The sequence below is a fragment of the Montipora foliosa genome, chromosome 10 (genome assembly GCF_036669935.1).
Source record: "Montipora foliosa isolate CH-2021 chromosome 10, ASM3666993v2, whole genome shotgun sequence".
Taxonomy (NCBI): Eukaryota; Metazoa; Cnidaria; class Anthozoa; order Scleractinia; family Acroporidae; genus Montipora; species Montipora foliosa.
Window position 1 is genome coordinate 28105644 of NC_090878.1, and position 17500 is coordinate 28123143.

The 17500-nt window shown below is 38.2% G+C and overlaps 2 protein-coding genes across 2 annotated transcripts in view; one reads left to right on the forward strand and one right to left on the reverse strand.

Moving 5' to 3' along the window:
- Positions 1–9133, reverse strand: part of LOC137973607 (splicing regulatory glutamine/lysine-rich protein 1-like) — a 25485-nt gene extending 16352 nt beyond the window's left edge. The window contains exons 1-3 of the mRNA XM_068820452.1: positions 8892–9133; positions 3269–3408; positions 1833–1948 (exon numbers count right to left, since the gene is read on the reverse strand). Of these exons, the coding sequence (XP_068676553.1) occupies positions 1833–1948; positions 3269–3408; positions 8892–9025 (390 nt within the window). The 5' untranslated portion in view covers positions 9026–9133. The remainder of the gene's footprint in view (positions 1–1832; positions 1949–3268; positions 3409–8891) is intronic.
- Positions 9134–9180: 47 nt separating this feature from the next.
- The window catches only part of LOC137973283 (adrenodoxin-like protein 1, mitochondrial), a 23294-nt gene continuing 14974 nt past the window's right edge, over positions 9181–17500 (forward strand). The window contains exon 1 of the mRNA XM_068820063.1: positions 9181–9416. Coding sequence (XP_068676164.1) covers positions 9299–9416 — 118 coding nt within the window. The 5' untranslated portion in view covers positions 9181–9298. The remainder of the gene's footprint in view (positions 9417–17500) is intronic.

The following is a 17500-nucleotide window of genomic DNA, read 5'->3' on the forward strand; positions in this document are numbered from 1 at the left end:
CACGCCCCTGTTTTTTAACTACACCCCAAAAAAAGTACCAGTACAATTAAAATTGTTCCAGTTCAATATATTCTGTACTAGTTCAGAAAAAATTGTACCAAAGGAACAAATTGTACTACAACATATATACATTGTACTATGGTAAACAACAATTTTCACGTTCACTATAAGCAATCTATGCCAGGACACTGAAGGAGAGTTTGCAATGGCAGATCAGAAAGCATATCAGCCAAACTTGGAATGACATATTACATGTACATGACTGTACAGCGTACACCTGACTACTGTACATGTAAACCAGAAGATTTTTTTTCCTCTTTCAAATTTATTATTTAATTACGTAATTTCCGGCCGATTACCCGCGGGTAATGCGTTAATTTTCCAGTAAACCGCAGTTGCTGAGGGTAATAGGAAGGTGCGGGTAATGCGATAATTTTTAAATCTCAGGTAAGAATTTGACAGATTGAAACAAGTTAAAATGAGGATAATTAAACCAACACTTCCTTCAAATCTGTGTTGCCTCGTTCGTTGATTTAATCTTTAAAATGATGCTTATTTGCCGTAGTCTTTGTAAAACCGCTCGATGAAAGCCGAAGCAAATTGAATGAAAAACAGTAATCTTTCCCTTCGACCATGTCACAACTTGTCACCGAATTAAAAGTAAATGAGAACGAATTTCTCACTTTAACACATCCTTTTCAATTTTTTAAGAAAGAGTTTATCGTGAGACACAATTCAATGCTGAAAAAGTAACAAGATGCGAATGTGTTTATTTTGTGATGCCACAAATTTTTCCGTTCAAAACAAATCTTTTACGATCTTGTTTAAATAATTTCAAACCTTTACTAATTAATTAAACTGATGCTTCCTTAAAACTTGTGTGTTGCCGTAGTTCAATCTGAAAACGCTTCCTATTCAAGATTTGTGTGATGTTTTATTCTAGTGTTCTAAAAGCCCTCAATGAAAGCCGATGCAAATTGAATGAAAAACAAATCAATAGTGTTTAAGTGATTACTGTATTTCACTGCTTTTTTCTTCGCTTAATTTAAAAGCATTTCTCACCTGCACTCCTTTAAAATTTGTATATGAAAGATTGAAAGCATTTTTTGTGAAAGCACGCTCAAAGCTACAAAACAAGATGCCGACATATTTCACGGCACCGCATAATTATTTAGAACGTGATTGTCGGCACGTGTGTAAACAAAACACTAACTACTGTGAAAAATTTGCTGGATTGTTCAGCGCATCAGTGAAATGTTCCTAGCTACCCCTGGCTTGAGTAATAGAGCATTTCCCGTTTTAAGCGATTTCTTATATAGGCCCGGTCTTTTGCCGCTGGGTATGCCTAACCACCACCCCATCAGGTATTTTTAACACTCGCCCCCACTTTCTCTCAACCTATCAAAATGGCGCTTAATGATCAATCGTAAAGATGTTGGCCTTCAACTCGTATTCTATCGAGTCTTAGCGTTAATACATTGGATATTTAGGTCGTTTTAACAAGACAAACCAGAAATGACTATGGAGAGTGCTTAAGGCTGCATTATTAAAAGCCAATTCTTAGCAGAAAATGCTATCGATCTTCTGCTTTGTAAACAACAATGGAAAATTCATTGCTCCAAGTTTGTGAGTTCTTGTCCCGGAAATACAGTAGCAAGATTTTTTCGGTTTTGGGGTGCGGGTAATCTGCCGTGCGGTAATCGTCCGGAAATTACGGTATAATTCAAAATTCAGACGTTACACTGTGCCAGATTTGACCTTGGTCAATCTGCTTAATTATTAACTGTAGCCAATAGATTTTCCTTGTAGGCAAACAGGCCATGTGATCATACCTGAGCTGGTATGGGTGGGGTGGGTAGAAGGCCTCCTGATGATCCAGTAAATCCTCCAGCAACAGCACTTGCAGGTGCTGCCAACTGAACTGCTTGAGATTCATCTGGTATTGTTCCTGTTAATTAATGCAAACAAATCCTTCTTCTTACAACATGATACAATCTCCTCACATTACTATCCTACAGGTAGTAATAAACTAAGGGTTGACAGAAAAAAATACACCATGTTCTAAAGAAGCAATCAATGTTATTATTGGGTACAAAATTAATGTCCAAAATAAGATGGGTTAAACAATACTACATTAACCCATTGAATCCTGGGAGTGAGACTGAACAGATTTTACTGTCTAATGGGAGGTAACTTTAGTCATCTGTGGGGGAGGGGGGGGGAGCAGTAATTAGGGGTCAATGGGTTAAAGTCCTTTTCCAATCCCAAGTACATAAATTTTGTAAGATTAGGCTCTTGATAATAGACAAGAGAGCTCAATAGGTACATATAATACACTGTACATAGGACAACTCCAATCATGATGATAATATACCCATATCTTTAGTAACAGTTGTCAAACTGCATGTACTTCCTTGCTTTGTGTTTGGGATAACATACAGTATAACTTAGGCCTGTTTGGATACTACAGTACATATACATGTACAGTCATGTATATATACTTGAGCTTCTAATAACAGGCCTAGATTTTCCACGTACAATAATTACATCATTGTGGTATATTACATTCAACTGTACTGCTATTGTTTTATATTAGAAATTGTTTTTAACCCATTGACCCCTAAGAGTGGACTGACATGTACATGTGTACATGTAGATTTTACTCTTGTCTAACACCAGACGATTTTAGTCGTCAATGGGTCAATGGGAGGAAGGGGGGGGGGGTGTCCTTGGGCTTTTGAGGTGTGAAGATTGACGAAATTAAATCACTATATTATTATTATACTGTACATCATCTCAGATTCCCCGTACTTACTGCAGTAACATAAAATGTACGCTACACACATTTGTACTTACACTATGTGGCGAGTCTGAGATTTCCTCAGCTGCTCAGAAAGTGGTGAAGAAGAAAAATGAACAGGAGACAAAAGGAATAGGAGACAAAAACACAACATAATTTGACATACAAATGTACATGTACTCAAGAATTTTACTGCCTTTTGGTCAATGACATAACATTGTAAAAGCCTTGTATCATTTGTAACACCTCATTACTACATGTACTACATTGAAATGACAGAGGGAAGGAACTGGCCTTGAAAATGTACTCTCAGGACACATCAAAACATGCGTTTGTCAATTATTAATAAAGTCAGATTTCCAAATAAGAAAACTTGTTAATTTGTGTTGAAGCAATGCATCTTCAACACCATTATAATGATGGTAGACAAACAAGTTTTTATATGCCATTATCTGAATCTATGCTCACCATCTTGTACTGGAACAACTATCAGAGCTCTGTCAATAAACACTGTGTTTGTCAGATGTTGTGCTACATGTACACTGGAAGGGTCTGTAAACTTGACAAAGCAAACACGTGTGGCTGTACCCAGGTGAACCATAGGATCTCTGAAGAAAAAAGTAAAATAAAACAAAAAAATGTTATTACGTTACATGTAAGTTTCTGTCCTTAAGTCCTCCTCCTTGTTCCCTTTGTAAAAATGACATTTTTGATTTGCTAGTCTCTGACCTTAATTCTAGGAGCTTTCATTAACTTACATTCAAATTCGTAATTAATGATTATTTTCATTTTTTTGTCAATCAATCACTGACATCACTAGTAGCAAAGAATCTCAACAGAATGATTCTCAACCCGATCCAACCTGAGACTGAAAAGCTAAGAGAACGTTTGATATATACAGTACCAACTTAGGTGTGGTTTATTAACTCACAGAAAGCACAGAAATGGCTTCAGATTACATCATACCAAACCCCACCCAGGGATCGCGTTAACGCAGAAATCGTGCATTTTTATGCAAATAAAATCCAAAAAATGCATCATCGAAATTTTAATGCCTCCCAGGACGCAAGGCACTGACTGAAATAACTCACACAACTTGCTTTGATTTGTCAGTATATTCTGTTGTTTGTAAAACTGTTGGAGCGATCTGTGATCCTAATTGAAGTTCTAAGAAATGGGGTTTAAAACATCTAAAAAGGTTAAAACTAAATTTTCGACCGCCCTCTGCGGTCTTCTTCAGAGGAATGTACTCTGCAAGTCACTGAATGCAAATATATAGCAAAAGACGTCACTGTTCGTTGCTCCTAAGGGAGGAAACCACTGATGCGTAAACCCTTGGGAAGGGTGCTCTTTCATTAACAGAGTTCTTGTCCAGGAATGAATGTAACTGCTCCAGAAAAAGCCTTTGTCGGCTGGTCCTATGCATATGCGTCAATATTAATTCCAAGTTGGTTACTCTCTTTTTCTCATAATTTAAAACATACTCTTTTTCTCGCAGAGGGTCACCAAGATTTTGGGACCCCCAAAAAATGCTTGGGACCCCAATTTGGCCGAACATGCGGGTCCCAGGACCCAGATTGAAAAATCCTAGTGCCATCCCTGCCACTCCCCCCCCCCCCCCCCTTTTGAAAAATCCTGGCTATGCCCCTGATCAGATGCCGAGTTTGCCAATGGCATACATGTAGCTCTGGTTATGAATACAGTGAAAGAGGCAGAGGAGTTAATGGGGAGGTCGAGGTGGAATCTGTGTCAAGAGTTTAAAACACTTACATGTACATGTAGTTTGGCTTCATTTTGAAAATGTGTTGAAGTAAAATAAAGTCCAAGATAGAGGGTGAAGACTGACAAAAACACTCAAGCACACCTTTATAATGTTTTGAAGTACAATTCTGCTGTCACTAAGCTACAGTACCTCTCAAAGGTAAGTTGAGAGTCACTGGCGAGTCGCAAAACTTGACTCGAGAATCGAGTCCCGAGTCGAGTTTTGCAACTCACGAGTTGAGTCTTTCGAGTTTCGAGAAAAATAATGAACTTCATGCTTGACTGATCTCTCAAGAAATAAATTAGACAAGCAAAGCGCACTTGTGTGTTGTACATGCGTCAAAAAAGCAAGTCGGATATCAAGTGCAAGTAGTGCTGTTGACGAAATACAGTACTGTGCAAAAAGAATGCAAACGAATTTCGCGCTTTTCGCTACTTTTCGACGAAATATAACGAAATTTCGGGCGAAACGAAATTTCATTCGAACTTCGCCGAATTTTCGAAAAGCCTATTGTTTCAATCAAAACGAAAATTCGCAACGGCGGCGCGAATATTCAAGCGAAATTTCGTCGTGACATAGCGAAATTTCGTTGCGATATAGCGAAATTTCGCTGTGACATAGCGAAATTTCGTTGTGACATAGCGAAATTTCGTCGTGACGTAGCGAAATTTCGTCGTGACATAGCGAAATTTCGTCGTTACATAGCGAAATTTCGTCGTGGCATAGCGAAATAGTGAAAGTTCGCAGCGAGTATGTCCTCCTTCTCGCTTGTCTCTCCAATCCGTCTTCCTCTCGGGAGGCTTCGATGACAATAAAATTATTTAAGCGGGCAGATTAGTCATGGTAAAGAAAGCTCTTTTACAATCCCTTTCTAATTCAGTCAATGCATGACATCTGGATTGCTTCTAAGAATTATGTCACGAAAGTGTCGATTGCCCATGTGTTTTCGAGTTCTGAGTAACCAATATGTCATGAGAAGTGTCTATTGCCAAATAACTCGAGTTTGGATCATCGCACAGCCCTAAAACTTTGACACGCTCATGATTTATTACCCTCCTACAACATCTCAATTTCTTGACTTAATTTATTGAATGGTAAGCGATTTTATTTTTTCTTTGCGTGGTACTTGCGTGACGTGAAAACCAAGAAGAATTGCTATTGTAGGTTTGGTATGTTAAATTGTCTATGGCTGTATTCTTGGAGTCTCAAGATTGATGCATCGGGCGTACCAAAAATCTTATGTCTTTTTATTGACAAAGTATCAATTGAATAAAGGAAACGAAATCGCTTGTAATGCTTGTCTACAGTTTCATTAACGTCGTGTTTACACTCAAGGTTGAGAGAAGAAATACAGTTGTTGATTCCATTCATTCATTAAAAGGGGAAACACTAACCAAGACTTTACAAAATTTTGGTTTAGGCCGCGGCTACACGTGCAATTGTTTGCTCGCGACGGTCATGCGATTTGCTTCAAATTTTGTCGCGTTACCAGCACGCGATGAACATCGCAAGTGTAGCCACCCTTGAACTGCCGACGCGACAACTGAAAAAATCGCGAGAAATTCAACTTAATCAATTTCTCGTTGTAGATTTGCGAATTCTCGTTTCAGTACGTACGAACTCCAACCGAAATTTCGTTGTTAGATTTGCGAATTTTCGTTTCAGTACGTACGAACTCCAAACGAAATTTCGTTGTTAGATTTGCGAATTTTCGTCCTGCGTTCGAATTTTCGTGTGGCTCAGCGAAATTTCGAAGAAATTTTGGGCGAAAAATCACACCTTTCACACCGAAATTTCGACGATATTTCGGCGAAATGTCGAGAGAACAATAACCGAAATTCGACGAAATTCGTTTGCATTCTTTTTGCACAGTACTGTATGCACACAGTTCCTGTCGCTCCTTTCTTCATAGGATCAATGAATAATCTGTTGCGATCATGTACAAAACGGCTCTCTTCACAATCGACTTGAACATGCTCGCTTGACTTAAAACTTAAAACCTGAAGCTTTCTTTACCCTGATAATAAGCGTTATTGATCGTTGATTTTAATTAAGCAAAGAGAATGTAATACCTTGAGAAAGTGATCTCAAATTTACAAAGTTGTGAATTTTTTCAACGGTGCTCCCATCGCATTATTGTTCATATTGGTAAATCATGATTGGTTGCTTTAAAAAAAGTGAGGCTGCCTGGTAAGGCAGTTGCATTATGCGCCGATCAAATCGAAACTTCAACATCCCCCCTCTCCCCGGGGCAAACACGCGCAAGCCTGACAGTCTGCACCGGCTCGTTTCAATCCACTGCCTCTTCACTTTACAATACTTTGTGTTTGAAAATAATGGTTGCACGATTTGCGTCAGTTCATGTGCATGGTAAATGTATCTGACAAGTTTTCATGCAACATGCAAATGAAGATTTTCACCTTTACTCGATTGTGTCGTGCTTTTGGCTTAAGGAGGCTCAAAATAGTTTCTCCTTTTTCCAAACAAATGAACATATTCTGTTCTTAGGTACAGTTGGGTAATCACATCAAGACAAAATTTGGCCAGGGTATTACAGTGCATTTCACAAAACTTTTGACAGGCGATTTGCAAAGTTCGTTGCGAATTTCATAAGTTCGCTTCGAACTTGAGAATTTCATTACGTAACTGTCAATCAAATGGCGAACTTCAAAACGAACTTAGGAATTTCGCGCTGAACTTCGTGGGAATGAGCACTGAACACTCATCAAAAATGCGTTGTCCGCGCAAGCTGCTAAATACTGGTAAAGTATATTTTCATTTTCAAGAGTCAGTGATTCCTGTGGAATAACGCTGAATTTCTTGAAAGAATATAAACCAAGATCTTGCATTATGCTGCGGCTGCATGCAGGCGACGGGACATTTCGGGCAAATATTGGAACATTGTCTTCAGTATTCCCCCTGCGAACGAAAATATCAACAATTTTGGCAATGGTTTTTTGGGAAGTCTCATTTCCTGTCCTATTTGAGATGGTCCTTTTCATTCTAACTAGCTTTCAATAATTTTCTGCCGAACAAAACTTGGAATTGCCTTTCCTTGCACGGTGAAGGCACTCATTTCAAAACAACAACCGAGAGCAATGGTGAAATTACTTGGCCACATTCCCACGAAGTTCGGCTTGAAATTCCCAAGTTCGTTTTAAAGTTTGCCATTTGATTGACAGTTACGTATTGAAATTCCCAAGTTCGAAGCGAACTATGTAATTTACAACGAACTTCGCAAATCGCCTGTCAAAAGTTTGTGAAATGCACTGTAAGGTAATTTAATTTAAGCATTCTATCTTTCTTGTTCTTGTTACTAGCATAAAATAAGGAAAACTCTGTGTTATGTATACCAGTAATTTAATTAAGCAGTCTATGTAGTCCATCAATCCATGTAAGCTCTTTCTGTTTCATATCCTTTTATGTAACGAGGGGGTCCAGGAATTTCTTTTCATGTTGTACTTTGTAATGTATTGTGGCTAAATAAACTGAACTGAACTGAACTGAAGCGTAAGTGGCTTCTTACAAAATCTTTCAAGGAAGTCATACATGTACATGTAATTTAAATTAACACGAGGAAAATCTCTTTTCTCCCTTTGGTGAGGATTTTGCTTTGAAAACTGAGAATAATTAATGCTTTTCTACTTCCGCTTGCGTTGCTATGTAAAGCTACCCATTGTTACAGTGCAATATCAGTCAGCCTTACTTTCAAGGCACAATTACACACTAGATACCTTGCTTCGTTAGCCAATCAGATGGCGAGAATTCTCCTAGCTACTAGCTATGCAATTCTCACTGAAAGCCTCCTCTAAGGACAATCTGCCATGCTCCCCTGTTTTGCTCTTTTGGAATGTACCTTTTTTGTCATGATCAGGCAATGCAATTTTGATTTCTGGGATTCCCTTAATCCCACTCCTGACACCAGGCTACGTCTGGACTATTCTTCAGCGATACTTGCTTACAGAACTATTACTCAGTGTTCAAGAACAACAGACAGCTCTTTTGCTGCATGCTCAAAAATGCATACAAGTACCAACCATTCATTAATACAATAGACCAATTTCGATATATTAAAATTCAGTCCTAAACAAAACGCATCATCTCAAGGCTCTGGGGAATAAAGAAAAGTATAAGGATTTGTATGAGTTTTCAGAGCGTCGTGATGATGCCTTTTGTTTTAAGAACTGACTTTTAATATATCGAAAGTGGGCAATTAAAACAGCAGAACTTTCTTCATCAGACCTCCAAACCCGGAGCTCTGCCCACTCTTCTATTACTGCTGGTAATGAAAACTAATAAATTTCAAGTATAAAAGAAGCGAAAACTTACTCGGGAAAGAGATGCATTTCCTCGATTTCTCCTAGAAAACCAAACAAGGTCTTCATTTGATCAACTGTGGCATTCTGCGCAATGTTTGTCACCTGAATAACCCGCGTAATGGGTTTTTCTGTTCCTGTAGTCATTTTAATGGTAAGCGATGATTACTGGAATGAAAGGAAACAAAATAATGCCCGTGAATTAACCATCAATGTGACTGACGGCCATGTGCATTGCAAGGAACGAGATGCGCTTCAAAACTCAAGGCCTGGTTACACTCAAAAACTTATGCCCAGTCCCTTCTCCATTTTCAATAGGGCGGTTTGGTGAACAAATAATAATTTGAACCAAACTGATGTAGAATGATGAATGAATGGTCAGTGTCAAAGTAATGTTTTGTGAGATGACCGAATACCATCATGACGCTGCTTCAAAGAAGTTTACTGTTATGGACACGAGTAAAGGGTATCTTGCCATCGAAGGCCTTGATATCATTCAATACCGCTACAGCAAGATTCAAGTTTCATACTCGATCAGGTATTGGCCTAAAATGATATATTTTGTTCCATTATAAACACAAAAAAATGGCAAAATTGTTCACTTTTTGATAAAAGCATGGAACTTGGTAGGATGATACAATTATAGGTACTGATCATTTTCTGGCATAGGGCCAGTGACGAATCGCCTTTTTAAGAGGATAAATAAGGGTGGCCAAATTCACATGATTCTAGCCAGCATGAAAACGAGGCTGAAATAAAACAATTGTTTTTTCAGGTAAAAATTTTAGTTTTCACGATAAACAGTCTTTGGAACACTGTAATTATCAGAGGAACAAATAAAACTTATTTATCTTATTAAATATTCAATAATGTGTGCCACGTGGTCTATCACGTGACTACAAGGAAACTTACAGACTATGAGAAGCAGTAAGTGGTAGAATATTTCAGTTTAAAAAACTGTAAGTAATAGTCCATGTCAGAGACATGTGCACCCTATCACCCAAACATCCAAAGGTATTCCAACAGTTCAGTGAGGGAGCCTTCACCGCAGGCATTTTCATCCATAGCACTGGATCACGTGCATGAGCAAGCTAACGCCTCGGTTAAAGGAGATGGTGGGGCCTGCGGCCTAACTGAAAGCCCTGGCGCTTTATTGCGATGGATGGTTGCGGGACCTGAGCTTGCAAGAATGACACAAGAGTTTGAAGAATCCATTCATTCTGTCACAAAAGAAGATACATGCCACTACGAGCAAGTACCAGGAGTACAGGTTTTATTTAAGAAGGACATTGCATCCCTGGTGTCTTCATTTGAGGAGGTAGGAAATCTGTTTGAAGAAGACAGCAAAGATCTGTTTGCACTAGACTCCAAAGTTATTGTGGAAAATGCAGTCATCCAAACAGTCGAGAACGTGATAACCATTGGTCAGGAGCAGTACAATACATTTGTCCAAGAGCGATTTCAGAAAAGGACCAAGGAGGTGGCTTCAGTTATAAGCAAGAATAAGCTTCCATTGCTTAAAAGCTCTTTAGAACAGAAATCAGACAAGAAGAAAGTACAAGTTGCAGCTCTAAAGGATGATTGTGCCCTATTCTCCAGACTATACATCGCTTGTCAAAGTCGTGAAGGAAACCTCCAAGAATTCTTTAAAGATGAGAATCATCCGTGGGCCCCATCTCTGGTGCAGGCTAGTTGATTGAGAGAGAGCCAGAAGTCAGATCTTGTAAAGTGCATGGAAAAGAATTCTACACCGACTGCCGAATCTCCCGAAGTGGACATTGCAATACTTGACGGAGCTGTTGTGGTGCAAATGGAATCGCCCGGGGCCGCAAGAACGTATCAAGAGTATTCAGACAATGTTTTCATGCCATACATTATGCAACAGCTTCAACCAGTCAAAAGAGTCGACATTATCTGGGATGTTCATCGACAGGATAGTCTAAAGGCAGCTACCAGAGAGAAGAGGGGCTCTGGTACATGCAGAAGGGTAACATCCTCTTCCCAGATTCTGAAGAACTGGAAGAGTTTCTTACGCGTGAATGAGAACAAAACAGAGCTCTTCCACTTCCTGGCGAAGCAAGTGGAATCTTGTCACGTAGAAGGTAAAGAACTTTGCGCTACATACGAGGAACACGTTTTAAGCTCACCAAGAAGAGATGACATGGAAGACTGTACCCACGAAGAAGCTGATACATGTACACACATCATGCTGCACATCATACATTGCCCGGGATACATTGCTTCGCAGTGTGGATATCGGAGAGTCATGATCAGAACCATTGATACAGATGTTGTGGTTCTTGCAGTTTCCAAGGTGCAAGATATTGTTGTTGATGAGCTTTGGATTGCCTTTGGCACTGGTAAACTTTTCAGGTACCTGGTAATACATGACATTGCTGCTCAGCTTGGACCACAGAAGGCCAAGGCTCTTCCAATGCTGCATGCCCTAACAGGTTGCGACACCGTTTCTTTCTTTTCTGGCAAAGGTAAACGAACAGCATGGGATACCTGGAGTGTCTTCCCTGCAGTAACTGATGTGTTGGCTGACTTATCTTCAGTTCCAGAGACTACATGCCACTGATTGAGAGATTTGTTGTTCTTCTCTTCTCTCTTTGTTGTTCTTCTCATTAACAGTGAATGAAGCTAGATAAGAGCTCTTCTCAGATAAATCAAGGGCTATCGAAAACATTACGCCAACTCAAGCTGCTCTTTTGCAGCACCTAAAGCGTACTGTTTATCAGGCCGGACATGTGTGGGGAAGTGCTTTGATTGCTGAACCACAGATTCCAAGTCCACAAGAATGGGGCTGGAGAAGAGAGGGAAGTGAACGGAAGCCGGTGTGGACAGTTCTGCCACAAGCGCAAGAATCTTGTTATGACCTGATTCACTGCAGGTGCAAGAAAGGATGCACTGGTCAATGCAAATGCTGTAAGGCAAGCCTGAAATGCACAGCCCTGTACAACTGTGGAGGACATTGCCAAGATGATTAATTGCCTATTGGTGAATATAGTGTAAAAGGGTGAATTCTCTTTCTTGCAGTCAGGTGATACATTTGTAGACCATGTGACACACACTGAAAATTGAAGATGCTTTTTAACCCTCTCTTGATTATCAAGGACTGTTTGCTGCAAAAAGTAAAATTTCTACCTGCAAAAACACTGCTGGAGTCACGCGAATTACCGGTAGTATATAGTGTTAAAGTGTAAACTCTCTTTCTCATAGTCACGTGATAGACCATTGACACTGTACATTATTGAAAATGTTATGCAATAAAGATGCTTTTATTACTCTGATTATTACTAAAGACTGTTTATCTTGAAAACTAAAATTTTTACCTGAAAAAAACCATTGTTTTATTTCAGCCTCGTTTTCATGCTGGCTACAATGTAGAATTATGTGAATTTGGCCACGCTCATTTATCCTCTTAAAAAGGCGATTTGTCACTGGCCCTATATCAGAAAATGATCAGTACCTATAATTGCATCATCCTGCTTTACATGTAAGTTTCATGCTTTTATCAAAAAGCGAACGATTTTTGGCTTAACAGCTGGATTATAACAATGATTCGTTCGTCCTCCACCATTTAAGTCCGGTATTTTATATAAAAGTGTAAATGTGTGAAGAACAAAGCAGATGACAATACATGCCATGTATCACTGAACCTGCTTGCAAATATCTAGTATCTGACCATGTATTCTGAACTGAATCTGTTGAGTTCGCACCAACGTGCAATACCAATCAACTCCCTGATTCTTCTGCTATTTTCACGCCTTGGTAGTGCAGACAGATTTACATATAATGATGACAATTAGGAATACTACAGTTATAATTTCAGAGACTGAAGTAATTGTTACAGACAGTAAGCAACATTTGAGGAGTTAGAATACTGAATAGTGAATATACTTGCATGAGAGCATTGTATGATTTATCCTGTTTGGCAGAGGTTTCCTTGATTACCCTCTCTGGCGAGAAGGACAGAAAACCTCAGCACATCTGTTTGATGCTCTGTAACACATGTGCAACATGATGTTGTGTAACATCACTTCCACTCTTCCACCATTGGGCAGGTGATAAAATTTGAAGTGGTTATAGTGGGTTTAAAACTGGTTAACCCATTGACTCCTAAGGGGTTCCCTCTTGATGAGTAAAATCATGTGGGTAAAATACTACCAGTAAGTATGACCGGTTCAGGGGTGAAAGGGTTAAAGTGCTACTATGACAAAATTCACGTCTTTTCTATCTAAGCCATTTTAAGACATAAACATGCAGAAAAAAAATTTTGTTTACTGTTTTCAAAGATCTCTTTTTGTTCCAGAGATATTCAAGTTTTTAAAATATGCAAATAAGTCAAGTGATGACGTCATAAAGTCGATCAAATTTTGATCAAATATTATGAAAAAAGATATCGCAGACAGTTTGTATCAGAAATGCCAGGTTTGTTACCAGTTTTGCTACCATGGCAACATACTGGGTTCCAGACCTCCCTGCTATTAAAAGCTTTGCTGGCTACTTTTGGCGTTCTATTTTGATATTTGTAATTTTACTACACGCACAGTATAATTGTTAACTAGACACTAAGTGACCCAATAGTTTTAAGGTCTTGTTAAAGGTAAATTCGGGCGTCTCGCTCAAATTTCTTGAATCAGTGGGGTGTGAAGTATATTTTTCAACAAATATATAATTAATTTTATATATTCTATATATTCTTAATTTTAAAATTACTTTTCTTTGTTTCCTGCTATAATTTGCATGTGAAAATGATTGATGTCTCGTGTCAATCACACTTGAAAGGATAATGGGTGTCAACTGACAGCCTTCATGCGCAATCTACTTCCTTTAATTATTTATTTTTTTTAACGAATTCGCCAAAGGCAGGTAATATTACAATACGACACAAGGTCCCCTACAAGGTAAATTACCCGACCCAACCCCTAAAAGAAAAAAAGATACAAAGCCACCCACTTACAAACAGCCCTTTTACAAAAAAGACAACTTAATAACAAACAAACTACATAAATAGTGTAAAAAAACAGTAGGAACGTATGAAACGTTTCAACATGTACAACTAGTAAATAATTATGTTCAGACGACGACATTTATGACAAACTAAGTCAAAAACATTAATTTTTTGTAAGTCTTTGATAGAAAAATGACTTAAGTTTCTTCTTAAATGATTCTAGCAAGCTTTCAGATTTAATATACTCTGGAATAGCATTCCACAAATTAGAATTGCATACAAAATATGAGTCACGAAACGGGGAGGTTCTAGCAAAATTATTCTTTAGAAAGAGACCTGACAAGCCACAATGGGAATGCCCAGTACAAAATACAACTAAATCATCAAGATTTAAGTTAATTAAACCAGCCTTACACTTAAAGAAAAAGACAATATCTAAGATAGCCAGTAATTAATAGGCAACAGATTAAGTTTAATTACACGCTCCATATACGAGAGTTCACAGTTTTTACAAATGAAACAAGTTGCTCTTCTTTGAATGTTCTCAACTTCAATCATCAGGGTTGCAGATTGAGAGGCCCAGAGTTGAGAAGTGTAGCCCAGATTCGATCGAACTAACGAGACATAGAGCAGCTTCAGTGCATCTTTGCTGAGGTCTCCAGTGCATTTGAATCCAAGCATTTGATTGGCCTTAGCAACAACAGCAGAGATGTGATCAGACACTTTAAGTTGTTGGTGATGACAACACCAAGGTCCTTAATAAAGCGGTTTGGACGACTTCCAGTTGTGATTCCATAAGGTGATACCATCTGTCTGGGCTATTTCTTTTCCTTGAAATTCTTAGATTTAAGCATTTTCATTCCTTCATGGACCATTCTGAAAGAGCGTTTAGATTGTCTTAGATACCAACAAAGTCACTACTCGTATCTTTTATTACTCTAAGACATTTAGAGTCATCGGCAAGCATCACCAGTTTAGAGTGCATGATTACATTCGGGAGGTCATTGATGTACATTAGAAATAAGGTAGGCCCCAGCAAAGATCCTTGCGGAACACCCGATTTTACAGGATTCCAGTTGGAGTAGGAACCATTATAACATCTCGTTGCATGCGGCGGCTAAGGTAACTTTCAAACCATGCAAATAAAGGGCCACAGATACCAAACCACTTTAACTTTTGTAGCAGCTTTTTGTGACAAGCCGAGTCAAATGCTTTAGCAAAATCTAATAATATCAATCGGTTTCTAATCCAGCATCCAAATGTTTACCAATTTCTTGGTACACGAAAAGAATTTGGGCCACACATTATCTGCCACTTTGGAAGCCATACTGAAGGTTGTAGAGTTGATTCTTGATATGTTTGGTCAATTCATTGGCAACAACATCTTCCTGAATTTTAGATACAACAGGTAGCAGTGAGATTGGTCAGTAGTTGCACACGTCATCATGTTTGTAACGTGCACCAACGCTGATTGGCTCAGCATAATTGGCTTTCAAGTAGTGGGCGGCATTATTCAGCAGACCATGAACTGCATACGAAATCTTTAATCTCGATTTTCTAGGGCTTTATTTTGACGCCAAAATTACAACTTCTCAGACCTCCTGTCCCAATGGGTTTTAAGAGAATTACACTATTGCTTCCAAATGAGGAATTTTTCGTTTGTATTGGGAGACTGATTTTATAGCACTTTTTTTGCCCAAATTAAGTATGAGAGGAGAGTTTCGACTTTGGTGTGTGATATTTCCTTCAATTAGTAACATATCAAAAATTCCTCACACGGTATTGGAGTGCATTCATCTGTGACTAAGATACAGCAAAGTGTGGTTGTTTTCACGATCAAGCGAAGGGGTAGGAGCTTCTGCAGCAGACTCATTTGAGTTTGACGCCCCAAAACTAAAAGGCAATATTGAATATCAAAACACTAAAACGTCATTCAAATAATTCAATCTATTTGCTTTAATGTGATATACAGTTTGACCCTATACAATAAATAGCGACACAACAAATTTCTTTTTTTTCGATGGACACCTCATTTTCCTTTACGGAGAACTTACAGTACAGGCCACCTTGATGTTTCATTTTAATGTTCTGCCATTGGTAACTTAAGATCTTGAGAGAGCTGAATTGAGCAGAAAATGATGTCAAAGACTTGCTACATGTACCAGTAGTTTAAGAATGCAATGCGTGTGTACGCGGTTGAATTAATATGCAGCACAGGAGTTTCGGGCTTTCAGACGTTTAATCTTGTGTTCTGCATACATGTTGCAGTTAATTTCTATTTTCAACTACTTAGTGTTTTTTTAACTAGGTGATTTTATTTCCAACTAGTAAGTTTTTTTTAACTAGGTGATTTTATTTTTAACTAGGTAATATTTTTTTAACTAGGTAAAATTTTCAAAAACTGGGTAAACTATTTTTCTCTGGTGCTATTGAAGGCCAACAAATTTTAGTGATTAAGGTCAAATGCTCAGCTGAGTGATTTGGGTTACTGAGCACTTATTTTGAATGATTGGCTTTTATGGAAGGTTAGGGAGACTGCCTGCATTTTAGGAATTAGGGTTAAGCTTTCAATTTAGTGATTAGGGTTACGCACCATTTTATTTGAAACAGTTAGCATACCAGGAGGCGTATGACAACTGCAGACTGTCTATAAATATTGCTGATATTAAACAGTATTTAAGTCTAAGCACCCATTTGATTAGCACTGATAAGCAGTATTTAAGTCTAAGCAACCATTTTAAAATAGTTAGCTTTCAATAACTGAGTTAGGATTAGTCTGCAGTCAGTGTGCAAGTGTGAGACACTGTCACACTGCATTCCATGCATGGGATTGGCATGTATTTTAGTGATTGGAGTAATCAATTATCTGAAGTGTTTAGTCTAAAACAACCGTTGTCTTGGTCATTGGGTTAAGAATATTGGTCCCTTGATTGTTAGCCCTTCCTCAGAGCTAAACCCTTGTAGGACTACTTTTCGAAATGAAAAAATAGTGATATTTTTTTATGATTCCTTTGGAAATATAACTTGTTTAATACAAGATTGATAAATATTTCTCTCTCAGATTTTCAATTAACAAGAGCAGTATACTACCGGAAAGTAACTGCATTGCAATAATGTTACAATGGTATTATTATTTGGTACTGCTACAATATGAATAAACTTCAATTTTACCTTGAAAGAAAATTTGTTTACTCATTTTGCAAAATGACCTGTTTACATGCTACAGATCTAATCTAGTGGGAGAAATAAGTGATTGGATTTTTCCAAACTTGGTCACTACTCGGGCAGAATGTTTTTTTTTTATATCAGTTACTTTTCCCAAAAGCAACTACTGTTTTTCACACTTGTGTCCTCTGTGAGAAATTCGACTATGTACTTGGGACAAGATTTGAAACAGTTCCCATTTTAGAGCTACTTTCTTGATGTTTGCCGTTGCTGTAAGCCCATTTCTTTTAAGTTATCATCTGATGTTCCCAGTTTGTTAATTGTTTCTGCTCAGATTGATCTTCATTTCCTGACAGGCCGGGTTTCTTCTCTGTTTTTCTTTCAAGAAACATTTGCCCTTCCTGTAAAAATCATCTTTTGAATAACAAGTTATTTGCAAATGTGAATAAATTAAAGTTTGGACCGAGAGTGGCCTGGGATGAATAATAAAATATTTAATT